The sequence below is a fragment of the Oncorhynchus keta genome, chromosome 1 (assembly GCF_023373465.1).
Source record: "Oncorhynchus keta strain PuntledgeMale-10-30-2019 chromosome 1, Oket_V2, whole genome shotgun sequence".
NCBI classification, from domain to species: domain Eukaryota; kingdom Metazoa; phylum Chordata; class Actinopteri; order Salmoniformes; family Salmonidae; genus Oncorhynchus; species Oncorhynchus keta.
The window spans coordinates 18,137,377-18,164,988 of NC_068421.1; the positions used below are offsets into that span (position 1 = coordinate 18,137,377).

At 46.9% G+C, this 27,612-nt stretch overlaps 1 protein-coding gene across 2 annotated transcripts in view; it reads left to right on the plus strand.

The window, feature by feature from the left end:
- LOC118373793 (calsyntenin-2-like) overlaps positions 1 to 27,612 on the plus strand; it is a 516,795-nt gene that overhangs the window by 469,228 nt on the left and 19,955 nt on the right. For both annotated transcript variants that reach the window (XM_052511588.1, XM_052511644.1), the window contains 4 exons: positions 4,672 to 4,834; positions 8,510 to 8,676; positions 14,470 to 14,618; positions 22,433 to 22,644. In XM_052511588.1, coding sequence (XP_052367548.1) covers positions 4,672 to 4,834; positions 8,510 to 8,676; positions 14,470 to 14,618; positions 22,433 to 22,644 — 691 coding nt within the window. The remainder of the gene's footprint in view (positions 1 to 4,671; positions 4,835 to 8,509; positions 8,677 to 14,469; positions 14,619 to 22,432; positions 22,645 to 27,612) is intronic.

Below are 27,612 nucleotides of genomic sequence, written 5' to 3' on the forward strand. Positions count from 1 at the left end.
CAGCCAGAGACAGACAGGTTCAAGTCTCCAAGGCCTCCAACAACTGTCTGGAGAGCAGTGATATCCCATACAGAGTGGCAGAGCTACCCCCTATAGAGTGGGAGAGCTACCCCCTAGAGAGTGGCAGAGCTACCCCCTAGAGAGTGGCAGAGCTACCCCCTAGAGAGTGGCAGAGCTACCCCCTAGAGAGTGGCAGGACTACCCCCTAGAGAGTGACAGGACTACCCACTAGAGAGTGGCAGGACTACCCCTAGAGAGTGGCAGGGTTTCCCCCTAGTGAGTGGCAGGGTTTCCCCCTAGAGAGTGGCAGGGTTTCCCCTAGAGAGTGGCAGGGTTTCCCCCTAGAGAGTGGCAGGGTTTCCCCTTAGAGAGTGACAGGACTACCCCTAGAGAGTGGTAGGGTTTCCCCCTAGAGAGTGACAGGACTACCCCCTAGAGAGTGGCAGGATTTCCCCCTAGAGAGTGGCAGGATTTCCCCCTAGAGAGTGACAGGACTACCCCCTAGAGAGTGACAGGACTACCCCCTAGAGAGTGGCAGGACTACCCCCTAGAGAGTGGCAGGACTACCCCCTAGAGAGTGGCAGGACTACCCCCTAGAGAGTGGCAGGACTACCCCCTAGAGAGTGGCAGGACTACCCCCTAGAGAGTGGCAGGGTTTCCCCCTAGAGAGTGGCAGAGCTACCCCCTAGAGAGTGGCAGAGCTACCGCCTAGAGAGTGGCAGAGCTACCCCCTAGAGAGTGGCAGGACTACCCCTTAGAGAGTGGCAGGACTACCCCCTAGAGAGTAGCAGGACTACCCCCCTAGAGAGTGGCAGGACTACCCCTAGAGAGTGGCAGGACTACCCCTAGAGAGTGGCAGAGCTACCCCCTAGAGAGTGGCAGGACTACCCCCTAGAGAGTGGCAGGACTACCCGCTAGAGAGTGGCAGGACTACCCCCTAGAGAGTGGCAGGACTACCCCCTAGAGAGTGGCAGGACTACCCCCTAGAGAGTGGCAGGACTACCCCCTAGAGAGTGGCAGAGCTACCCCCTAGAGAGTAGCAGAGCTACCCCCTAGAGAGTGTCAGAGCTACCCCCTAGAGAGTGGCAGGACTACCCCCTAGAGAGTGACAGGACTACCCCCTAGAGAGTGGCAGGACTACCCCTAGAGAGTGGCAGGGTTTCCCCCTAGTGAGTGGCAGGGTTTCCCCCTAGAGAGTGGCAGGGTTTCCCCCTAGAGAGTGGCAGGGTTTCCCCCTAGAGAGTGGCAGGACTACCCCCTAGAGAGTGGCAGGACTACCCCCTAGAGAGTGGCAGGGTTTCCCCCTAGAGAGTGGCAGAGCTACCCCCTAGAGAGTGGCAGAGCTACCGCCTAGAGAGTGGCAGAGCTACCCCCTAGAGAGTGGCAGGACTACCCCCTAGAGAGTGGCAGGACTACCCCCTAGAGAGTAGCAGGACTACCCCCTAGAGAGTGGCAGGACTACCCCCTAGAGAGTGGCAGGACTACCCCCTAGAGAGTGGCAGAGCTACCCCCTAGAGAGTGGCAGGACTACCCCCTAGAGAGTGGCAGGACTACCCCCTAGAGAGTGGCAGGACTACCCCCTAGAGAGTGGCAGGACTACCCCCTAGAGAGTGGCAGGACTACCCCCTAGAGAGTGGCAGGACTACCCCCTAGAGAGTGGCAGAGCTACCCCCTAGAGAGTAGCAGAGCTACCCCCTAGAGAGTGTCAGAGCTACCCCCTAGAGAGTGACAGGACTACCCCCTAGAGAGTGGCAGGACTACCCCTAGAGAGTGGCAGGGTTTCCCCTAGTGAGTGGCAGGGTTTCCCCCTAGAGAGTGGCAGGGTTTCCCCCTAGAGAGTGGCAGGGTTTCCCCCTAGAGAGTGGCAGGGTTTCCCCCTAGAGAGTGACAGGACTACCCCCTAGAGAGTGGCAGGACTACCCCCTAGAGAGTGGCAGGACTACCCCCTAGAGAGTGGCAGGACTACCCCCTAGAGAGTGGCAGGGTTTCCCCCTAGAGAGTGGCAGAGTTTCCCCCTAGAGAGTGGCAGGGTTTCCCCCTAGAGAGTGGCAGGACTACCCCCTAGAGAGTGGCAGGACTACCCCCTAGAGAGTGGCAGGGTTTCCCCCTAGAGAGTGGTAGGACTACCCCCTAGAGAGTGGTAGGACTACCCCTAGAGAGTGACAGGACTAACACCTAGAGAGTGACAGGACTACCCCCTAGAGAGTGGCAGGACTATCCCCTAGAGAGTGGCAGGACTACCCCCTAGAGAGTGGCAGGACTAACCCCTAGAGAGTGACAGGACTACTCCCTAGAGAGTGGCAGAGTTTCCCCCTAGAGAATGGCAGGACTACCCCCTAGAGAGTGGCAGGACTACCCCCTAGAGAGTGGCAGGGTTTCCCCCTAGAGAGTGGCAGGGTTTCCCCCTAGAGAGTGGTAGGACTACCCCTAGAGAGTGACAGGACTAACACTTAGGAGTGACAGGACTACCCCCTAGAGAATGGCAGGACTACCCCCTAGAGAGTGGCAGGACTATCCCCTAGAGAGTGGCAGGACTACCCCCTAGAGAGTGGCAGGACTACCCCCTAGAGAGTGACAGGACTACTCCCTAGAGAGTGGCAGAGTTTCCCCCTAGAGAGTGGCAGGACTACCCCCTAGAGAGTGGCAGGGCTACCCCCTAGAGAGTGGCAGGGTTTCCCCCTAGAGAGTGTTAGAGTTTCCCCCTAGAGAGTGGCAGGACTGCCCCCTAGAGAGTGGCAGGACTACCCCCTAGAGAGTGGCAGGGTTTCCCCCTAGAGAGTGGCAGGACTACCCCTAGAGAGTGGCAGGACTACCCCTAGAGAGTGGCAGGACTACCCCCTAGAGAGTGGCAGGGTTTCCCCCTAGAGAGTGGCAGGACTACCCCCTAGAGAGTGGCAGGACTACTCCCTAGAGAGTGGCAGGACTACCCCCTAGAGAGTGGCATGACTACCTCCTTGAGAGTGGCAGAGCTACCCCCTAGCTACCCCCTAGACAGTGGGGCTAAATATATTTTCTACTAGTCATCTCTACTATGTGGCTGTTTGCATGTTGGCGTGTGTGTGTTGACCTCTGTGCTTGCCAGCCACTGAATGTGTGAGATTTGGTGCAGTGCTCATCATGTCCTAACTGAGGTGACGGCTCACCCATCTGCTGTCCAAGCAGGAGCACCATCAGAAGTGCGTTCAGCCCCACTCAGAGCTCTCAGCCCCCGTCAGACAGACACTCTGCAAAGGGGCTATTAAACCTCCATCAGCTTTTCCAAAACCACAACCAATGGACAGACCCAGCAGAAGCCTTTATACTGTAACTGCAACAGTAATGATGTTCTCCTTATAAAGAAAGAGCTTATGTTTATCTAACAACCCCTTCTTATATCTCCCCTTTTCGTTCTCTCCCTCTCTCTTTCTCCCTATCAATTCAATTCAAAGGGCTTTATTGGCATGGGAAACATATGTTTACATTGCCAAAGCAAGTGAAATAGAAAAAAAAAATGGTGAAATTAACAATATAAAATTAACATTAAACGTTACACTCACAAAAGTTCCAAAGGAATAGAGACAATAGAAATGTCATATTTTGTCTGTAAACAGTGTTGTACCGATGTGCAAATCGAGCAACCAATAAAGAACAAACACCATTGTAAATACAACATAAATATGGGTTGTAATTACAAAGGTGTTTGTTCTTCACTGATTGCCCTTTTCTTGTGGCAACAGGTCACACATGTTGCTGCTGTGATGGCACACCGTGGTATTTTCACCCAGTAGATATGGAAGTGTATCAAAATCGGATTTGTTTTCAAATTCTTTGTGGGTCTGTGTAATCTAAGGGAAATATGTGTCTCTAATATGATCATACATTTGGCAGGTGGTTAGGAAGTACAGCTCAGTTTCTCCCTCTCTCTCTCTCTTTATCTCCCTATTTTTTTCTCCCTCTCTCTCTCTTTATCTCCCTATTTTTTTCTCCCTCCCTCTCTCTTTATCTCCCTATCTTTCTCTACCTCTCTCTCTTTCTTTCTTTCATTCACTATTTCTCTCATTCTTTCTTTCATTGACTATTTCTCTGCTTTTTTCAATCTCCCTCTCTGCTTCTCACTTTCAATCTCCCTCTCTGCTTCTATTTCAATCTCCCTCTCTGCTTCTATTTCAATCTCCCTCTCTGCTTCTATTTCTAGCTCTCTCTCTCTCTCTCTCTCTCTCTCTCTCTCTCTCTCTCTCTCTCTCTCTCTCTCTCTCTCTCTCTCTCTCTCTCTCTCTCTCTCTCTCTCTCTCTCTCTCTCTCTCTCTCTCTCAATTCAATTCAATGGGCTTTATTGGCATGGGAAACATATGTTAACATTGCCAAAGCTAGTGAGGTACATAATATACAAAAGTGAAAATACAGTAAAAATTAACACTAAACATTACATTCACAGAAGTTCCAAAATAATAAAGACATTTCAAATGTCATATTTTATATATATATATATATATATATATATATATATATATATATATATATATATATATATATATATATATATATATATATGCATAGCTCACACTATATTTACAAAGGTGTTTGTTCTTCACTGGTTGCCCTTTTCTTGTGGCAACAGGTCAAAAATCTTGCTTCTGTGGTGGCACACGGGTATTTCACCTCTCTCTCTCTCTCTCTCTCTTTCCGATGCAGATCTGTGATAAGGAGTGGCACTATTACGTCATTAACGTGGAGTTTCCTGTGGTGACACTCTACGTGGACGGAGTGACCTACGACCCTTACCTGGTGACAGACGATTGGCCGATCCACCCCTCTCAGATTGACGTACAGCTCACTGTGGGCGCCTGCTGGCAAGGTGATGATGATGGTGATGATGACAATTACAATGACAATGATGATGAAAATGATTATGATGAAAATGCAACTAGCTCTGTCTTAAGTCAGAATTAGATGTTTCTCAAAGTCAAATTTGTGTTTAATGTTAAGTTTAGGTATTAACTCAGAATTTTGTATTTATGTTTAAGGTTAGGCATTAACTCTGAATGGTTAAGGTAAGGGTTAAGGTGTGGGAAAGGCTTAAAACAAACATCTCAGCCTCCCGAGTGGCGCAGCGGTCTAAGCCACTACATCCCTGTGTTTGATCCCAGGCTGTGTCACAACTGGCCGTAAACGGGAGTCCCATAGGGCAGTGCATAATTGTCCCAGTGTCGTCCGTGTTAAGGGAGGGTTTGGCTGGGGGAGCTTTACTTGGCTCATCTCGCTCTAGCAACTCCTTGTGGTGGGCTGGGCGGCTGCAGGCTGACTTCGGTCGTCAGTTAAACAGTTTCCTTCGACACGTTGGTGAGGCTGGCTTCCCGGGTTAAGTTAAGCGGGTCACGTTTCGGAGGACGCGTGACTCGACCTTCGCCTCTTACGAGCCCGTTGGGGAGTTGCAGCAATGAGACAAGATTGTAATTGGATTGATATCACGATATTGGAGGGGGGTAAAATTACAACAGAAAAAATATATATATACAGTACCAGTCAAAAGTTTGGAAACACCTACTCATTCAAGTTTTTTAAAACTATTTTCTACATTGTAGAATAATAGTGAAGACATCAACACTATGAAATAACACATATGGGCATTATCTCAACCAGCTTCACGTGGAATGCTTTTCCAACAGTCTTGTAGGAGTTCCCACATATGCTGAGCTCTTGTTGGTGCTTTTCCTTCACTCTGCGGTCCAACTCAACCCAAGCCAGCTCAATTGGGTTGAGGTCAGGTGATTGTGGAGGCCAGGTCATCTGATAAAGCACCCCATCACTCTCCTCCTTGGGCAAGTAGACCTTACATGGCCTGTAAGTGTGTTGCGTCGTCCTGTTGAAAAACCAATGATAGTCTCACTAAGCGCAAACCAGATGGGATGGCGCATCACTGCAGAGTACTGTGGTAGCCATGCTGGTTAAATGTGCCTTGAATTTTAAATAAATTACAGACAGTGTCACCGGCAAAGCACCCCCACACCATCAGACTTCCTCCTCCATGCTTCACGGTGGGAACCACACATGCAGAGATCATCCGTTCACCTTCTCTGCGTCTCACAAAGACAAACCCGTTGGAACCAAAAATCTCAAATTTGGACTCATCACACCAAAGGACCGGTCTAATGTCTATTGGTCATGTTTCTTTGCCCAAGTAAGTATCGTCTTCTTATTGGTGTCCTTTTGTAGTGATTTCTTAGCAGCAATTTGACCATGAAGGCCTGATTCACGCAGTCTCCTCTGAACAGTTGATGTTGAGATGTGTCTGTTACTTGTATTTTTAAGCATTTATTTGGGCTACAATCTGAGGGCAGTTAACTCCACTGAACTTGTCCTCTGCAGCAGAGGTAACTCTGAGTCTTCCTTTCCTGTGGCCGTCTTCATCAGAGATAGTTTCATCATCGCGCTTGATAGTTTTTGTGACTGCACTTGAAGAAACTTTCAAAGTTCTTGAAATGTTCCGTCTTAAAGTATTGATGGACTGTCGTTTCTCTTTGCTTATTTGAGCTGTTATTGCCATAATATGGACTTGGTCTTTTACCAAATCTTCTGTCTACCATTCCTACCCTGTCACAACACAACTGATTTGTTTCCACATCTCCCAATGTCCTCAGACATGAATGGACATCGAATACTGACTTGTATCATGGGTGACCTTGGCTGGAAAATGATGACGATAATAAAAATGATGACGATCCGCAACCAATGTCTTGCCCCTGTTATGTGCCCCTATTGACTGGTTCTATGTGAGAAAATGTTTTGGGGATCTGCCATGACAGTTGATCAATTAGGCCGACTGGACAAGTAGTGTCAGATTTTCTCTCTCCAGACCAAAGATAACAATGGCTGTCTTGGAAGTGCTGTGTGCATAACGTGTATTTTTGACCATGAATGAACCTAACTGCCGGAAGCTTTCATCCATATTCGATGCACAATGAAGATGAAAAGTGGAGATACAATCAAGCTGTCTTCAGCAACGCCTGATGCCCAGTTAAAAGTTCACTTCTCCTACTCTAGAGCCTACTATTAGCTAAATGACTGTATGAATGTGTCTAATGATGCGTAGCCCTAAATGATGTGCAGAGATAGATCAGGCCATTTTCAACAGGGTGACAGGAGGAGAGGAGGTGAGGAGAAGAGAGGAGGAAAGGAGAGGTGAGGAGAAGAGGAGGGGAAAGGAGAGGTGGGGAGAAGAGAGGAGGAAAGGAGAGATGAGGAGAAGAGATGAGAGGAGAGGAGGCGAGAAGACGAGAGGAGGGTAGGACAGGAGTTGAGGTGAGGTGAGGAGAGGAGAGGAGAGGAGAGGAGAGGAGAGGAGAGGAGAGGAGAGGAAATGAGAGGAGGTGAGGAAAAGAGAGACAACGGGCAGATCATTTTTTAGCAGATGGGGTTGAATGGCTGATGGAGTTGAATGGCAGATAGAATTGAATGGCTGATGGAGTTGAATGGCAGATAGAGTTGAATGGCTGATGGAGTTGTGTGGCCCTGAAGAAGGGATTAGAAGACCTTGAATAGAGGAGGAGGTCAGCGACCATTAGGCCTCTCTGAAGGGAACTAAGCCCTCAGTAACCACCCTGTTATCTTTACACAATGCTATTAGCTCTGACGATTGCCTTTTCAAAGGCTTTAGCTGCGAGCGGACTGCCTTATTGACGAGCTCAATGTGCCACTGACAAGCTCTAGTGAAAGTTGCTTCAAACTTCAAGAGGAGTCTGGCTGCTTTCTGGGGTAATCACAGCTGAAGAATGATTATTCTCCCTGGCTGTGAAGGAATTTGCGACTTGATTTGTTCGTTTTACATTATCGTTTTATAAGTGCTCAGTAGCATAATGCATAGCTTCTCTGCGCTAGCGGTGACAGGATTGAAAGAATGAGGATGTGAAACTGTGTGATGGAATTGGCATTTTAGAGGGAAAGAAATTAACAAGTAAAAACGGAAGGAAAATAGAAAGAAGTTTCATGGAAAAAGCTCAGAATGTGTCAATACAGTCAATGGACTATTCTTCATGCCAGCGGATTGAGAGTGTGCACTCTGTGTGTTTATCACGCAGACCATGCAGTGCATGCAGTGCTGCAGTGCATGCAGACAGAGGCCAGGCTGCAGTTTAAATCCCCCCCCCCCCTCTCTCTCTCTCCTAATGATCTCCTGAAGGCAATTCGAATTGTATGTGGTGTGGTGCTGCCAACAGGCTCACAGTGAGAAATGACCTGGAATCAGTGGCCTGTCTCCAGCCCATATGCCTAGTAATGTCACAGACAGTACAGTAATAGTAACATTAGTAGAGAGAGAGGGGAGGACTCAGGCCCTGCCTGGTTGAAGTACATGCTGGGAGACATGAAGCATACGAAGGCCTTTAACAGTGAGATTGCTGTGTGCTACTGTCACTCATTACTGCCTTTTTAGTCATTGGCTATTGAGGGTTCTGAAAGGATTTCCTTTCGTTCTATATAATAATAGTGTAACTGTATTTAGTTATTATTCTTGAACTGTCACCTCTGTGTGTAGGTGGTGAGGTTACGAAGCCGCGGTTCACTCAGTACTTCCGAGGCAGTCTGTCAGGGCTGACCATCAGGCCAGGGAAGATAGAGAGCCAGAAAGTGATCTCCTGTCTACAGGCCTGTAAGGAAGGACTGGACATCAACTCGCTGGAGAGCCTGGGCAAGGGCATCAAGGTAAGGCAACAGAAACACACACACATACACACACACACACACACAGAGACACACAAACACATTCAAATGCTGATACATTGCATTCAGAAAGTATTCAGACCCCTTGATTCTTTCCACATTTTGTTACCTTACAGTCTTGTTGTCATGCCTTGGTCATTGTATTTTGTGTTTTCGTTATATTATTTGGTCAGGCCAGGGTGTGACATGGGTTTATGTTATTGTATTTTCGTATTGGGGTTTGTAGTATTTGGGATTGCGGCTGAGTAGGGGTGTTGTATAGGCTTGGCTGCCTGAGGCGGTTCTCAATCAGAGTCAGGTGATTCTCGTTGTCTCTGATTGGGAACCGTATTTAGGTAGCCTGAGTTTCACTTTGTATTTCGTGGGTGATTGTTACTGTCTCTGTGTAGTTTCACCAGATAGGCTGTAATTAGGTTTCAGGTTCCGTTTGTTGTTTTGTATTTTGTATAGTTATTTCATGTGTCACTTTCTTCATTAAAGTCACGAGTAACCACCATGCTGTATTTCGGTCCGACTCCCTTTCTAGAAACGAAGAACGACGTTACACTTGTTAGGAAATTAATTTAATATTTTTTTTCCCTCATCAATTTACACATAATTCCCCATAAAGAAAGATCCAAAAAAGGGTTTTAATTTTTTTTTGCACATTTATTACAAATAAAAAACTGAAATATCACATTTTCTCAAAGGTTCTCCCATTAACACAGATAAACTCTGGAGCTCTGTCAGAGTGACCATCGGGTTCTCTGTCCACTCCCTGACCAAGGCCCTTCTCCCTTGATTGCTCAGTTTGGCCGGGCAGCCAGCTCTAGGAAGAGTCTAGGTGGTTCAAAACTTCTTCCATTTAAGAATGATGGAGGCCACTGTGTTCCTGGGGACCTTCAATGCTGCAGAATATTTTTGTTACCCTTCCCCAGATCTGTGCCTCAACACAATCCTGTCTTGGAGCTCTATGAAGAATTATTTCGACCTCATACCTTGGTATTTGCTCTGACATGCACTGTCAACTGTGGTACCCTATATAGACAGGTCTAGACAGCCTTTCAAAATCATGTTCTATCAATTGAATGTACCACAGGTTGACTCCAATCAAGTTGTAGAAACATTCAAGTATGATCAATGGAAACACGATGCACTTGAGCTCAATGTTGAGTCTCATAGCAAAGGGTCTGAATACTTAGTAGATAAGGTATTTCATTTATTTATTTATTTTTTATAAATTTGCAAACATTTCTAAAAACCTGTTTTCGCTTTGTTATTATGGTGTATTGTGTGTAGATGGATAAGCGGGGAAAAGTATTTCATCCATTTTAGAATATGGCTGTGTCTGCCGACCCAGGAAAAAGGGATGGGGTCTGAATACTTTCCGAATGCACTGCGCTGCTCTCTTTGGGTACAGAAAGCCCATCCCCCTCTCCCTGCCTCCCCCTTTCCTCCTTCAACTAGGCTGCTGTGGTCAGAGAGACGTCGTAAATTCCTGAGGATCTCTTCATGGACACAGTATAGAGAGAGTACATTTTAATAGAGAACAAAGGAATTTCTCCCAACTCACAGAACTCGAGGTCCGAACAAATTTCATGTTCTGGAGAAAGTTTAAAAGATCGGTGAAGAATCCAGCTACGAACTGGTCCATTTATTACAACTTGGTGAAGCTCATAGGAGACGGTGTGGCCACATTACCATAACGCTGTTTATATAATAGCCTCAGATATGAGGTTTACATCTAATTGTTGGATAAGATGAATGAGTGAGTATGATACTGTTTGTAAAATGTGTAATATGATTCTGGACTGTTTAATGAAGGAAAATACAATTCCCTTTTTACTTGAACTAAATCAGAGGACCAATCCTGAGCCCAGTAAGGGTCAGGCATCCTGGGACAGCGCCTTTCCTGCAATTCCGAATAAAACCTAACTTTGAGAAATTATCACCAGACCATGTTTTTCTCCATTGGGAGAAGACAAAGGTTGTAGACCATTGCTAAATCTTTTAACCATACCACGTGGTTAAACTGTTAGACTATCGATACCGACAGAATAAGAACAAGTCTTTGATATTAATTACTAGTCTGCAGCTAGGAATTCGGTATCATTGAACGCGAAGCACGACAACCGCCGAAACATCCATTCTATAACGAAAGGAATTAATGTCACTCTGAACTATCCCCTATAACCACGACACAGAGAGAGAGGGAGAGAGACAGACAATTCTACAAAACATTTCCATTTACATTTAAGTCATTTAGCAGACGCTCTTATCCAGAGCGACTTACAAATTGGTGCATTCACCTTATGACTTCCAGTGGAACAGCCACTTTACAATAGTGCATCTAAATCTTTTAAGGGGGGGGGGTGAGAAGGATTACTTTATCCTATCCTAGGTATTCCTTAAAGAGGTGGGGTTTCAGGTGTCTCCGGAAGGTGGTGATTGACTCCGCTGTCCTGGCGTCGTGAGGGAGTTTGTTCCACCATTGGGGGGCCAGAGCAGCGAACAGTTTTGACTGGGCTGAGCGGGAACTGTACTTCCTCAGTGGTAGGGAGGCGAGCAGGCCAGAGGTGGATGAACGCAGTGCCCTTGTTTGGGTGTAGGGCCTGATCAGAGCCTGGAGGTACTGAGGTGCCGTTCCCCTCTCACAGCTCCGTAGGCAAGCACCATGGTCTTGTAGCGGATGCGAGCTTCAACTGGAAGCCAGTGGAGAGAGCGGAGGAGCGGGGTGACGTGAGAGAACTTGGGAAGGTTGAACACCAGACGGGCTGCGGCGTTCTGGATGAGTTGTAGGGGTTTAATGGCACAGGCAGGGAGCCCAGCCAACAGCGAGTTGCAGTAATCCAGACGGGAGATGACAAGTGCCTGGATTAGGACCTGCGCCGCTTCCTGTGTGAGGCAGGGTCGTACTCTGCGGATGTTGTAGAGCATGAACCTACAGGAACGGGCCACCGCCTTGATGTTAGTTGAGAACGACAGGGTGTTGTCCAGGATCACGCCAAGGTTCTTAGCGCTCTGGGAGGAGGACACAATGGAATTGTCAACCGTGATGGCGAGATCATGGGACGGGCAGTCCTTCCCCGGGAGGAAGAGCAGCTCCGTCTTGCCGAGGTTCAGCTTGAGGTGGTGATCCGTCATCCACACTGATATGTCTGCCAGACATGCAGAGATGCGATTCGCCACCTGGTCATCAGAAGGGGGAAAGGAGAAGATTAATTGTGTGTCGTCTGCATAGCAATGATAGGAGAGACCATGTGAGGTTATGACAGAGCCAAGTGACTTGGTGTATAGCGAGAATAGGAGAGGGCCTAGAACAGAGCCCTGGGGGACACCAGTGGTGAGAGGGCGTGGTGAGGAGACAGATTCTCGCCACGCCACCTGGTAGGAGCGACCTGTCAGGTAGGACGCAATCCAAGCGTGGGCCGCGCCGGAGATGCCCAACTCGGAGAGGGTGGAGAGGAGGATCTGATGGTTCACAGTATCGAAGGCAGCCGATAGGTCTAGAAGGATGAGAGCAGAGGAGAGAGAGTTAGCTTTAGCAGTGCGGAGCGCCTCCGTGATACAGAGAAGAGCAGTCTCAGTTGAAAGACTAGTCTTGAAACCTGACTGATTTGGATCAAGAAGGTCATTCTGAGAAACAGGCAGCCAAACTGGGAGCCAGGCACAAAAGAAACAAACTTTTCACCAGCGATCAAGACGACACACTGAGCGTAAATATATATATTGATTGCAATTGTTCCCGAATGAGTGAGCGTTCATGTGGAAAGGATTAGCATTTCAATTGTTATAATAATCACTTTGTAGTGACTTCTTTTGTCTAACAAGCCACCATGCCGGTTCAGCCTACTAGGGCACATTCTCATTTCATGTAACCACATTTACCTTGTTTGTTTGTTTGTTTATGCATTTCTGTGAATTACTTAGTTAGTAATAAATACATTATTTAAGAAAATTGATGTATGGATGACTCATAGTGAAGACAATTTACGACGAATGAGACTAACGTGAGGTAAAGTAAATAATTAATTAATTTGAAGACTAATTGATCAGATAAAATATCTGAAACGTTATTTTAGGAAATTATAACTTTGTAATCTGAATATTTTTCCTTGGTACCCCGACTTCCTAGTTAATTACAGTTACATGATTAATCAGTTGATCGTGTAATACTAATTACAGAGCATTAAAACTATAAGTCTTCAATTCAATTTAATGATAGTAAAGACACGACAATAATGAACAAAAATATAAACGCAACATGCAACAATTTAAAAGATGTTACAGTTCATAGAAGGACATCAGTCAATTGAAATAAATTCATTAGGCCCTAATTTCACATGACTGGGCAGAGGTCAGCCATGGGTGGGCCTGGAAGGGCATATGCCCACCCACTTGGGAGCCAGGCCCACCCACTTGGGAGCCAGGCCCACCCACTTGGGAGCCAGGCCCACCCACTTGGGAGCCAGGCCCACCCACTTGGGAGCCAGGCCCACCCACTTGGGAGCCAGGCACATCCACTGGGGAACCCGGCCCAGCCAATCAGAATGAGTTTTTCCCACAAAAATGCTTTATTACAAACAGAAGTACTCCTCAGCAGCACCGTTCCTCAGAGGATCCACCAGGGGAAGAAGGCCGATGTGGAGGTCCTGGGTTGGTGTGGTTACACGTGGTATGCGGTTGTGTAGCTGGTTGAACGTACTGCCAAATTCTCTAAAATGACGTTGGAGGCAGTTTATGGTAGAATAATTAACTTAAAGTTTCTGTCAACAGCTCTGGTGGACATTCCTGCAGTCAGCGGTCACCATTGTACACTCCCTCAAAACTTGAAACATCTGTGGCATTGTGTTGTGTGACAAAACTGCACATTTGGATGGATTTTCTTGGCAAAGGGATGTAAACAAATGTGTGATCATTTGAGAGAAATAAGCTTTTGTTATTGTGGAACATTTCTGGGATCTTTTATTTCAGCTCATGAATTATGGGACCAACACTTTCATTTTTTGTTCAGTATAGATTCAAACAAATGTTAAAACACTTAGTTTCCCCTCCCTTCCCTCTCTTTCCTCCTCTACCCCCTTTATATCCCCCTTCCATCTTTTCTTCCTCCCCCCTTCAAGCCTGAAGTTGATTCATCTCCCAGTAGAGAGAGAGGGAGGAGATAGAGAAGAGAGGCCTTATGATAGAGATAGAGAGGGTGTGAGAGAGAGAAAGAGGTAAAACTGCAGGGCTAGTTCACTTTATCTTTTTCAAATGATTTCCTTTTCTTTTTGTGGCGACACTTTTCAACGGGTCTCCTGAGTCCAGTAGAGCTTAAGGACAGTGTTTAGGATCCGGTGGGACACTTGACAATGCAATCACAGGAGAAGGAGAGGATGAGAGGAGAGAGAGGGGGGGGCAGAGGGATAAAAGGAAATGGAGAGAGCCCCCTGAAGCGTTGTGTCTTTGCTGCTGTGTGTGAATGAGGCTGTGGTATCAGCAGCATAAAGCCTCTTGTGTGAGACTGAGACTCAGTGCATCACGTCCACTGGGACCCAGAGCTGTGTCTGAGTGTGTCTGAGCAACACAAGAGGCTTATGATCCCTGAAACAGAGAAAAAGAATGAACACACACTCGTGATGTACACTCAAACACCCTCAGTCAGACACACACTTATGTTGTACACACATATTTCGACACAGTCAGACACAAAATTGTTTCAGTGTGTGTTAAACTGTGGTCAAGTCTGATGTGCTCCCTTTCTCGTTCTCTCTCTGTTTTTCTCTGTTTCTCACTTCCCTCTCTCTCTCTCAGTTCCACTTCAACCCAGCCCAGTCGATCCTGGTGATGGAGGGCGAGGATCTGGAGAACATGAACGCTGCTCTGAGGAAGGTCTCCTACATCAACTCCCGCCAGTTTCCCACACCGGGCATCAGACGCCTGCACATCTCAACCTCAGTACAGTACGCAAGGCTCCTTCTACCTTTACTACTGACCTTAACATAATCTCTAGCTGTCTCTCTCCTGTCTCTCCTGTCCTTCATCCACCTCACATTATGACTGGATAAGGTCTTCTCTCTCCTGTCCTTCGTCCACCTCACATTATGACTGGATAAGGTCTTCTTTCTCCTGTCTCTGCTGTCCTTCATCCACCTCACATTATGTCTGGATAAGGTCTTCTCTCTCCTGTCCTTTGTCCACCTCACATTATGACTGGATAAGGTTTTCTCTCTCCTGTCCTTCGTCCACCTCACATTATGACTGGATAAGGTCTTCTCTCTCCTGTCTCTGCTGTCCTTCATCCCACCTCACATTATGTCTGGATAAGATCTCCTCTCTCCTGTCCTTCATCCACCTCACATTATGTCTGGATAAGGTCTTCTCTCTCCTGTCCTTCATCCACCTCACATTATGTCTGGATAAGGTCTTCTCTCTCCCGTCCTTCATCCACCTCACATTATGACTGGATAAGGTCTTCTCTCTCCTGTCCTTCATCCACCTCACATTATGACTGGATAAGGTCTTCTCTCTCCTGTCTCTGCTGTCCTTCGTTCACCTCACATTATATCTGGATAAGGTCTTCTCTCTCCTGTCTCTCCTGTCCTTCGTTCACCTCACATTATATCTGGATAAGGTTTTCTCTCTCCTGTCCTTCATCCACCTCACATTATGTCTGGATAAGGTCTTCTCTCTCCTGTCCTTCATCCACCTCACATTATGACTGGATAAGGTCTTCTCTCTCCTGTCCTTTGTCCACCTCACATTATGACTGGATAAGGTCTTCTCTCTCCTGTCCTTCATCCACCTCACATTATGTCTGGATAAGGTCTTCTCTCTCCTGTCCTTCATCCACATCACATTATGACTGGATAAGGTCTTCTCTCTCCTGTCCTTCATCCACATCACATTATGACTGGATAAGGTCTTCTCTCTCCTGTCCTTCATCCACCTCACATTATGACTGGATAAGGTATTCTCTCTCCTGTCCTTCATCCACCTCACATTATGACTGGATAAGGTATTCTCTCTCCTGTCCTTCATCCACCTCACATTATGTCTGGATAAGGTCTTCTCTCTCCTGTCCTTCATCCACCTCACATTATGACTGGATAAGGTCTTCTCTCTCCTGTCCTTCATCCACCTCACATTATGACTGGATAAGGTCTTCTCTCTCCCGTCCTTCATCCACCTCACATTATGACTGGATAAGGTCTTCTCTCTCCTGTCCTTCATCCACCTCACATTATGTCTGGATAAGGTCTTCTCTCTCCTGTCCTTCATCAAACATTTTGGGTAGCCTTCCACAAGCTTCCTACAATACGTTGGGTGAATTTAGGCCCAATCCTCCTGACAGAGCTGGTGTAACTGAGTTAGGTTTGTATGCCTCCTTGCTCACACATGCTTTATCAGTTCTGCCCACAAATGTTCTATAGGATTGAGGTCAGGGATTTGTGTTGGCCACTCCAATACCTTGACTGTTGTTCATAATCCATTTTGCCACAACTTTGGAAGTATGCTTGGGGCCATTTGCAACCAAACTTTAACTTCCTGACTGATATCTTGAGATGTTGCTTCAATATATCCATATAATTTTGCATCCTCATGAGGCCATCTATTTTGTGAAGTGCACCAGTCCCTCCTGCAGCAAAGCACCCCCACAACATGATGCTGCCACGCACGTGCTTCACGGTTGGGATGGTGTTCTTCGGCTTGCAAGCCTCCCCCTTTATCCTCCAAACATAATGATGGCCATTATGGCCAAACAGTTCTATTTTCGTTTCATCAGACCAGAGGACATTTCTCCAAAAAGTATGATCTTTGTCCAAAGGTGCAGTTGCAAATCGTAGTTTGGCTTATTCTATGGCGATTTTGAAGAGGTGGCTTCTTCCTTGCTTTCAGGTTATGTCGATATAGGACTCGTTTTACTGTGGATATATACTTTTGTACCTATTTCCTCCAGCATCTTCACAAGGTCCTTTGTTGTTGTTCTGGGATTGATTTTCACTTTTCGCACCAAAGTACGTTCATCTCTAGGAGACAGAATGTGTCTCCTTCCTGAGTGGTATGACGGTTGCGTGGTCCCATGGTATTTATGCTTGCGTACTATTGTTTGTACATATGAATGTGGCACCTTCAGGCGTTTGGAAATTGCCCCCAAGGATGAACTTGTGTGAGGTCTTGGCTGATTTCTTTTGATTTTCCCATTATGTCAAGCAAAGAGGCACTGAGTTTGAAGGTAGGTCTTGAAATACATCCACAGGTACGCATCCAATTGACTCAAATGATGTTAATTAGACTACGAGAAGCTTTTAAAAACCATGACATCATTTTCTGGAATGTTCCAAGCTGTTTAAAGGCACAGTCAACTTAGTGTATGTAAACTTCTGACCCACTGGAATTGTGATACAGTGAATACTAAGTGAAATAATCTGTCTGTAAACAATTATTGTAAAAATTATTTGTTTCATGCACAAAGTAGATGTCCTATTAAACTTGCCAGAACTATAGTTTGTTAACAAGACATTTGTGGGGTGGTTGAAAAATGAGTTATAACGATTCCAAGCTAAGTGTATGTAAACTTCTGACTTTAACTGTATATCTGTCTGCATTTAGTTATCTATCTCTTCCCTCCTTCTCCATCTCTTTCTGTCCTCCTTCTCCATCTCTCTCTGTCCTCCCTCTCCATCTCTCTCTCTGTCCTCCTTCTCCATCTCTCTCTCTGTCCTCCCTCTCCATCTCTCTCTCTGTCATCCCTCTCCATCTCTCTCTCTGTCCATCTTCTACATCTCTCCTTATTGCCTCCCTCTCCATCTCTCTCTGTCCTCCATCTCTCTCTGTCCTCCCTCTCCATCTCTCTCTCTTCCCTCCCTCTCCATCTCTCTCTCTGTCCCCCCTCTACATTTCTCTTTGTCCTCCATTTCCATCTCTCTCTCTGTCCTCCCTCTCCATCTCTCTCTGTCCTCCTTATCCATCTCTCTCTCTTCCCTCCCTCTCCATCTCTCTCTCTGTCCCCCCTCTCCATTTCTCTCTGTCCTCCCTTTCCATCACTCTCTCTGTCCTCCCTCTCCATCGCTCTCTGTCCTCCTTCTCCATCTCTCTCTGTCCTCCAACTCCATCTCTCTCTCTCTGTCCTCCCTCTCCATCTCTCTCTCTGTCCTCCCTCTCCATCTCTCTCTCTTCCCTCCATCTCTCTCTCTGTCCCCCCTCTCCATTTCTCTCTGTCCTCCCTTTCCATCTCTCTCTCTGTCATCCCTCTCCATCTCGCTCTGTCGTCCTTCTCCATCTCTCTCTCTGTCCTCCCTCTCCATCTCTCTCTCTTTCCCCCTCTCCATTTCTCTCTGTTCTCCCTTTCCATCTCTCTATCTGTCCTCCCTCTCCATCTCTCTCTGTTCTCCTTATCCACCTCTCTCTCTGTCCTCCCTCTCCATCTCTCTCTGTCCTCCCTCTCCATCTCTCTCTTTATGTCCTCACTCTCCATCTCTCTCTTTCTGTCCTCCCTCTCCATCTCTCTCTCTCTGTGTCCTCCGTCTCCATCTCTCTCTCTCTGTCCTCCGTCTCATCTCTCTCTCTCTGTCCTCCGTCTCCATCTCTCTCTTTCTGTCCTCCGTCTCCATCTCTCTCTCTCTCTCTGTCCTCCGTCTCCATCTCTCTCTTTCTGTCCTCCGTCTCCATCTCTCTCTCTCTGTCCTCCCTCTCCATCTCTCTCTCTCTGTCCTCCCTCTCCATCTCTCTCTCTCTGTCCTCCCTCTCCATCTCTCTCTCTCTGTCCTCCCTCTCCATCTCTCTCTCTCTGTCCTCCCTCTCCATCTCTCTCTCTCTGTCCTCCGTCTCCATCTCTCTCTCTCTGTACTCCCTCTCCATCTCTCTCTCTCTGTCCTCCCTCTCCATCTATCTCTCTCTGTCCTCCCTCTCATCTCTCTCTTAATGGGATATTTCTCCTTTCTTCTCTCTTTTTCTCTTGAGTTTGCTCCTCACTCTTTTTGTCTTCTCACTCCGTTCTCCCCGTCTTCCTCTCATCTTCCTGTGATCTGTGAATGTAAACTAGTCTCAACACCTTCTCACTGTCAACACACAACAACAGCACAACTCATTAGAGTATATCTCACACTCACTCATGTAGCTAGTTAGCTACCCCCTCTCCTCTTCTTCCTCTTTCTCTCCCCTCTTCACTTCTTTTGTTCTTTAATCCACCACTCTCTCTGTTCCACATCGCCTCCTGGGGCAAGTTTTTACATTTTCACGTTATTTATTAATAATTCTGTCTGGGTTTTGCCAGAGGACAGCGAGAGAGAGAGACAGAGCGTGGCTGGATGGTATTGTATAACAGCCATCCCTGGCGGGTTGTGGTGAATATTCATTGCAGGTTTAAATATGTGCAGCCCCCCACAGCTCAGTCCTGGAGGGGTGTACTCCACCCCCCTATTGGGTTCGACGCAGGGCTGCGGGCCCATCCCTTCAGCTAACCTAGCAAGGAAGGGGGGGCAGAAAGAGGAGGGGTCGACTGGGCTGCAGGCACACCAATTAGAAATGAATACATTATGCTAACTATGCTTAAGCTTGTGTATTTCTAGATGTAGTTTAATAAAGTTTTCTGGTTGTGTGTAGGCGGGTGGCTGGGGCTGTGATGTGCAGGCTCTCCATTGGTCTGCACTGCCTGTGAACCTTGTTACGATCCAGCTGTTGCTCACAAAGAGAGGGTCTGGTAGTCGTCTTAGACAAGCTTTGATAACAATAATGTGTAAATCAGCAGGCATTGATGAATGTAAACAGAATTCATTTAAATCAATATCCAGTAAACAAGCCTGCAGAGCAAACTGTCTATTAGGCCACAGCCAAAACACAAGATCCTCTTGAGGAATGCTGCTATTTGCTGGAAATGTCCCCGCAAGTGGCATCATTGTAAACAAATGAATAGAGTCGTTCAATAATTCCTTAAAATACACTTAAGTGTCTTTTCAATTTAATAATGCAATTACTGCAACCATCAGGAACAAGTAACTAGTGTTAATCTATGCAGGGCCTTTATTCTACCTTGTCACATTTTCTTTAATTCATTTGGCTCGGGTCCAAGTCCTCACCGTGGCCCACCCACGCTAAGTCTCCACGCTCCACTGTCTCTAACTCCTCTCCACAACAATATCCTGCCGCTCCACTGTCTCTGCCTCCTCTCCACAACAATACCCTGCCTCTCCACTGTCTCTGCCTCCTCTCCACAACAATACCCTGCCTCTCCACTGTCTCTCCCACAACAATACCCTGCCGCTCCACTGTCTCTGCCTCCTCTCCACCCTGCCTCTCCACTGTCTCTGCCTCCTCTCCACAACAATACCCTGCAGCTCCACTGTCTCTGCCTCCTCTCCACAACAATACCCTGCCTCTCCACTGTCTCTGCCTCCTCTCCACAACAATACCCTGCCTCTCCACTGTCTCTGCCTCCTCTCCACAACAATACCCTGCCTCTCCACTGTCTCTGCCTCCTCTCCACAACAATACCCTGCCTCTCCACTGTCTCTGCCTCCTCTCCACAACAATACCCTGCCGCTCCACTGTCTCTGCCTCCTCTCCACAACAATACCCTGCCGCTCCACTGTCTCTGCCTCCTCTCCACAACAATACCCTGCCTCTCCACTGTCTATGCCTCCTCTCCACAACAATACCCTGCCTCTCCACTGTCTCTGCCTCCTCTCCACAACAATACCCTGCCTCCACTGTCTCTGCCTCCTCTCCACAACAATACCCTGCCTGCTCCACTGTCTCTGCCTCCTCTCCACAACAATACCCTGCCGCTCCACTGTCTCTGCCTCCTCTCCACAACAATATCCTGCCGCTCCACTGTCTCTGCCTCCTCTCCACAACAATACCCTGCCTCTCCACTGTCTATGCCTCCTCTCCACAACAATACCCTACCGCTCCACTGTCTCCTCTCCACAACAATACCCTGCCTCTCCACTTTCTCTGCCTCCTCTCCACAACAATACCCTGCCGCTCCACTGTCTCCTCTCCACAACAATACCCTGCCGCTCCACTGTCTCTGCCTCCTCTCCACAACAATATCCTGCCGCTCCACTGTCTCTGCCTCCTCTCCACAACAATACCCTGCCTCTCCACTGTCTCTGCCTCCTCTCCACAACAATACCCTGCCTCTCCACTGTCTATGCCTCCTCTCCACAACAATACCCTACCGCTCCACTGTCTCCTCTCCACAACAATACCCTGCCTCTCCACTGTCTCTGCCTCCTCTCCACAACAATACCCTGCCGCTCCACTGTCTCTGCCTCCTCTCCACAACAATACCCTACCGCTCCACTGTCTCTGCCTCCTCTCCACAACAATACCCTGCCTCTCCACTGTCTCTGCCTCCTCTCCACAACAATACCCTGCCTCTCCACTGTCTCCTCTCCACAACAATACCCTGCCGCTCCACTGTCTCTGCCTCCTCTCCACAATACCCTGCCTCTCCACTGTCTCTGCCTCCTCTCCACAACAATACCCTGCCGCTCCACTGTCTCTGCCTCCTCTCCACAACAATACCCTGCCTATCCACTGTCTCTGCCTCCTCTCCACAACAATACCCTGCCTCTCCACTGTCTCTGCCTCCTCTCCACAACAATACCCTGCCGCTCCACTGTCTCTGCCTCCTCTCCACAACAATACCCTGCCTCTCCACTGTCTCTGCCTCCTCTCCACAACAATACCCTGCCTCTCCACTGTCTCTGCCTCCTCTCCACAACAATACCCTGCCGCTCCACTGTCTCTGCCTCCTCAACAATACCCTGCCTCTCCACTGTCTCTGCCTCCTCTCCTCAACAATACCCTGCCGCTCCACTGTCTCTGCCTGCCGCTCCACTTTCTCTGCCTCCTCAACAATACCCTGCCTCTCCACTGTCTCTGCCTCCTCTCCTCAACAATACCCTGCCGCTCCACTGTCTCTGCCTCCTCTCCACAACAATTACCCTGCTGAGGAGGGGAGAGACACAACATGCGGATCAACGCTTAAGAGAAAAAGAGAAAGGGAGAGTAGGCTATACCACGCTTGACTGAAAACACCAGAAAGGGGGAAATATGGTTCTGCAACCCCTGTGTATTAGTGCTATGTGATGAAGTTTACAGAGGTGTTTAGGCATGAAATAAAACATGAAATAGGCTAGCAGCAAACTGGTATGACGGGTAATCACAGGTAATTATGAATGAGTCAGAACCTCCTCATACAAAGCTCCAACAGAACAAAGAGCTGTTGTCGTGCAACATTTGTTTTCTTCCCTCTCCCAGTCCCAGACATTAACAGATGTTCATCTCCCTCCTCTGTAACTAGATGTATGTGAAAAACATCCCTCTACTTAACTTTCTTCTGAAACCTCTCTCTCTCTCTCTCTCTCTCTCTCTCTCTCTCTCTCTCTCTCTCTCTCTCTCTCTCTCTCTCTCTCTCTCTCTCTGATTGATATCTAGTCTGTATTGTTTATGCAGTATGTGTCAGATTGTTTTTTGCATGTCTATGTCAGCTGTCTGCATTACTGTCTGTGTGTCGTTGCTCTCTGGGAGTCTGTCACAGTTCGGTCAGCCTCACCACCCCTACAATGTACTTGGGGAGGCTTGTTTAACCTTCCAAGGTTGCTGATTCCTGGAATTAACCCACACACACATTCTCAGAGTATCTAAGCATTCTAAGGGCATATTTCACACTTACCTAAAGTGATACCCAGGCAAACATACTGAAACATACAGTACATTCACATGCAATTTAATCAGATTCAACCCTTCCCTACTCTCCATCTCCAAGATGTTTTGGGGAGGACACGTGTATCTCCATCCCGGACATCGATGCAGTGGTGATGGTGCTGCAGCCCAGTGAACCCAGGATCACCATAGCTGGGGTGGACAGACTGACCAGGCCAGCAGCTGACCTCAGAGGACCAGCCGGACTCACTCTGTTCCAGGACCTTCACATCATCAGTACTGTCACCAAGGGAGACACAGCCTCACACCATACAGGTACAGGGTACAGGCATAGAGGTGTGTGTGTGTGTGTGTGTGTGTGTGTGTGTGTGTGTGTGTGTGTGTGTGTGTGTGTGTGTGTGTGTGTGTGTGTGTGTGTGTGTGTGTGTGTGTGTGTGTGTGTGTGTGTGTGTGTGTGTGTGTGTGTGTGTGTGTGTGTGTGTGTGTGTGTGAGTGAGGTAGAGAAATGGATAGACACTGGGTGCAAACCAGGGCGACAGAGAGAGATCAATAGACAGAGAATAGCAGAGGGGTAATGATATGGTCCGAAAGGGGACATCACCCCTAAACTATTTGATTAAACTCTGAAGTGTACAACATCTCCTCTTATTATGGAATTTCATCAACTCCTCTCTACACAACACACACACACACACACACACACCATTAGCCACACACTCCTAGTCACAGAAGACTTGGTTAATCTATAGCTTCCAGCTGTGGTATCCATTTCAGAGGCAGAACATGAGGAGGAAAGAGAGAGTCTGAGTCCTGAAAGCAATGCAGGGTTTTTTTCCAACTCCCTGGCAATGGCGCGAGTGAAACCTCTGGTTATCGCTGTCTAATTGGCAGCTAAAGCGTCAAGGCTGAGTCAGAGCTGTTCCGAGTTGATCCCAGTCTCCGCTCTGAGAAGACGAGAGCTGGTATTAAAATGTAATTTCCATTTGCAGTTCAGCCAGGCAGGAACCCATAGAATCATTTGTGTGGTAAGCAGAGGTCTTAGTCAGCAGGGGGCTCGACTGTAGATGCTGGGGAGAGTAGGAGAGAGGGAGGGAGAGCAAGTCTTAAGGCCAGCAGTACAGGCCAGCTCTGTTCTGCCTCCCCCTCCATTCACAGTTCCTTTAGAAGTCATAAATTTGGCTCACACAGCAGGATTAGACAGGTACTTAGTGTGGAGAAAGGGTCACCGGTCACTAACCTGACTATGACGGGTTAACCCCGTTCCGCTAGCGGAACCCCTCGCCAACAGCAAATGAAATTGCAGGGCGCCAAATTCAATCAACAGAAATCTCATAATTCAATTTTCTCAAACATACAAGTATTAGGCACCATTTTAAAGATAAAAGTCTTGTTAATCCAACCACAGTGTCCGATTTCAAAAAAGCTTTTCGGCAAAAGCAGAACATATTATTTATTATGTTAGGTCAGCAACTAGTCACAGAAAGCATACAGAGATTTTCCAAGCAAAGAGAGGAGTGAGACGAGGCCGAGTATAGCCCACAAAGATCTCCGCCACGGCACAACCCAAGGGGGGGGCGCCAACCCGGACAGGAAGATCACATCAGTGACTCAACCGACTCAAGTAACACACCCCTCCTAGGGACAGCATGAAAGAGCACCAGTAAGCCAGTGACTCAGGCCCTGTAATAGGGTTAGAGGCAGAGAATGACAGTGGAAAGAGGGGAACCGGCCAGGCAGAGACAGCAAGGGCGGTTCGTTGCTCCAGAGCCTTTCCGTTCACCTTCACACTCCTGGGCCAGACGACACTCAATCATATGACCCACTGAAGAGATGAGTCTTCAGTAAAGACTTAAAGGTTGAGACCGAGTCTGCGTCTCTCGCGTGGGTTGGCAGACCTTTCCATAAAAATGGACCTCTATAGGAGAAAGCCCTGCCTCCAGCTGTTTGCTTAGAAATTCTAGGGACAATTAGGAGGCCTGGGTCTTGTGACCGTAGCGTACGTGTAGGTATGTAAGGCAGGACCAAATCAGAGAGATAGGTAGGAGCAAGCCCATGTAATGCTTTGTAGGTTAGCAGTAAAACCTTGAAATTAGCCTTTGCCTTGACAGGAAGCCAGTGTAGGGAGGCTAGCACTGGAGTAATATGATCAAATGTTTGGTTCTAGTCAGGATTCTAGCAGCCGTATTTAGCACTAACTGTCTCTCTCTCTGATAATTCAATTCAATTCAAGGGGCTTTATTGGCATGGGAAACATGTGTTAACATTGCCAAAGCAAGTGAGGTAGATAATATACAAAAGTGAAATAAACAATAAAAAGTAACAGTAAACATTACACATACAGAAGTTTCAAAACAATAAAGACATTACAAATGTCATATTACGTATATTTACAGTGTTGCAACGATGTACACATGGTTAAGGGTACACAAGGGAAAATAAATAAGCTTAAATATGGTTTGCATTTACAATGGTGTTTGTTCTTCACTGGTTGCCCTTTTCTCGTGGCAACAGGTCACAAATCTTGCTGCTGTGATGGCACACAGTGGAATTTCACTCAGTAGATATGAGAGTTTATCAAAATTGGATTTGTTTTCGAATTCTTTGTGTAATCTGAGGGAAATATGTGTCTCTAATATGGTCATACATTGGGCATACACTGTCTCTCTCTCTGTGTCTCTGTGTCTCTGTGTCTCTGTGTCTCTCTCTCTCTCTCTCTCTCTCTCTCTCTCTCTCTCTCTGTCTCTCTCTGTCTCTCTGTCTCTCTCTCTCTCTCTTTCTTTCAGGTTTCACTGTTTGCCCTCTTATTCTCCTTGTCTCTTTCTTTGTTAGTCTCTCATACTCTTTCCTTACCACCAGCACATGCTCTCCTCTTCTCTCCACTGTGTCTCCAGTTATTTCTTAACTTTCCCTCTCCCCTCCCTCCCTCCATCTCTCTCTGTCTGTGTGTCTCAGGGGGTCTACTCAGCTCCAGATGTTTCCCCTCCTTCCCCCAGTTAGCACAGCTCTGCAATCAATCTAGCCTCAGCCAGGGATAGAGGAGACCCAGAATCTCCCGGGAACCCTGCTGTTCCAGGGACAGCCCCTGCTCTGAGGAGTGCCTCACCGTAGGGAGGCTGTGGAGTGGGCATGGCAGGTGTTAGCCCACCCAGGAGAGAACACAGCAGGCTGAGAGGCATGGAGTGCTACAGAGACCTGTGTCTTACCGGTTAGCAGGCTGTACAGCAGACTCTGTGACATCAGGCTGGCTGATTGTGTAGTGATAGAGGGCGTGTTTGAACTTTGTTTTGGCTAAAATAGTTTGTTAGTTTAAGTTTGTTCGTGTGGAATTGTGGAATGAAACATTTTTGTCATGGATAATGTTGTTGTGTACAGATGTGTACAGATCTTAATTTGACCCTGCTTCTCACAGCAGGAAAATAATCTTGCAGCAATAGGAAATGTATGTGCTTTGTCATTAATGGACATTTTTGTAGGTGGCGATACAATTTTAATTCGGGTAAATTAAGTTTAGTTGAGTTAATTTGCACCGTTCGGAATACGGTGTGTGTGTGTGTGTGTGTGTGTGTGTGTGTGTGTGTGTGTGTGTGTGTGTGTGTGTGTGTGTGTGTGTGTGTGTGTGTGTGTGTGTGTGTGTGTGTGTGTGTGTGTGTGTGTGTGTGTGTGTGTGTGTGTGTGTGTGTGTGTGTGTGGCGGTCAGTGCCGTTTAACTTCTTGCGTCGAGAAATCCAGGAGCGTAATCATAGCCTCAAGCTCATTAGCATAACGCAACATTAACTATTCATGAAAATCGCAGATGAAATGAAATAAATATATTGGCTCACACGCTTAGCCTTTTGTTAACAACACTGTCATCTCAGATTTTCAAAATATGCTTTTCAACCATAGCTACACAAGCATTTGTGTAAGATTATTGATAGCTAGCATAGCATTAAGCCTAGCATTCAGCAGGCAACATTTTCACAAAATCAAGAAAAGCATTCAAATAAAATAATTTACCTTTGAAGAACTTTGGATGTTTTCAATGAGGAGACTCTCAGTTAGATAGCAAATGTTCAGTTTTTCCAAAAAGATTATTTGTGTAGGAGAAATCGCTCCGTTTTGTTCATCACGTTTGGCTAAGAAAAAAAAACGAAAATTCAGTCATTACAACGCCAAACTTTTTTCCAAATTAACTCCATAATATCGACAGAAACATGGCAAACGTTGTTTAGAATCAATCCTCAAGGTGTTTTTCACATATCTATTCGATGATAAATCATTCGTGGCAGTTTGGTTTCTCCTCTGAACCAAATGGAAAAATGCACGCAGCTGGAGATTACGCAATAATTGCAACGGAGGACACCAAGCGAGCACCTGGTAAATGTAGTCTCTTGTGGTCAATCTTCCAATGATATGCCTACAAATACATCACAATGCTGCAGACACCTTGGGGAAAAGAGCATTGCCTTATTTCTATTACAGCATATTGGATGACTCTCATCCATTCACCCAGTTCAATGTAACATCGATGGGTTTAGGCTACTACATGATAATCTAATTTTCCCGATACCCGTCATGAGGTTGCTATAACCTAGCCTAGCCGACCTGCACACATGTCGAGAGAAAATGTTTAGGTGACATTCAATACCACCTTGCAAACTCTTGCGTGCTTCTAGCTGATCTAAGGTGCAGTCATTAGTCTAACAGTTTAACAAGAGAGTTTCTATTGGACAAATTCAGGTATGTTTATCACCGTTTCGCTCTCTTTGCTTCCGTTTAAGAAATGTTTGTCAACAGAATCGGCGGAATGAATAACACCCCTGGTCACGCATAAACACAGTTCACATTCATAGCAGCCACGTTGCATTCCTTCTCGCATCTATGTGCTCTCCTCTCGACTTTTTCCTTAGTTTGTGAACTTTAATGCACAACACATCAGCAGTATGTGACCAGGCGTAAAAACATTTCCGCTAAACACATCCTACATCGTTGTCACAATATGTGACCAACCGGTTCAAATCAGTCTTATGTAGCATTTTAAATTGTGTTTTTTTACATTGGATTAAAGCAGAGACTCAGCTACAAAGTTCTATATTATACCTTAAGGGAACATTTTGACATTTGCCATATGGTTAGTGAGAAAGTCCACATTGCAAATGTACGGTCCCTTACTAGATGTCCGACAACGTTTCCAAAATTTGCGGACAGGGTTGGGCCGTGCGGCAGGGCCGGATCTTCCAGGAAGTCATCAAACGAACTCTCTCTGCGACATTCGGTTTCCATTTTATACTATTATCTCATTTT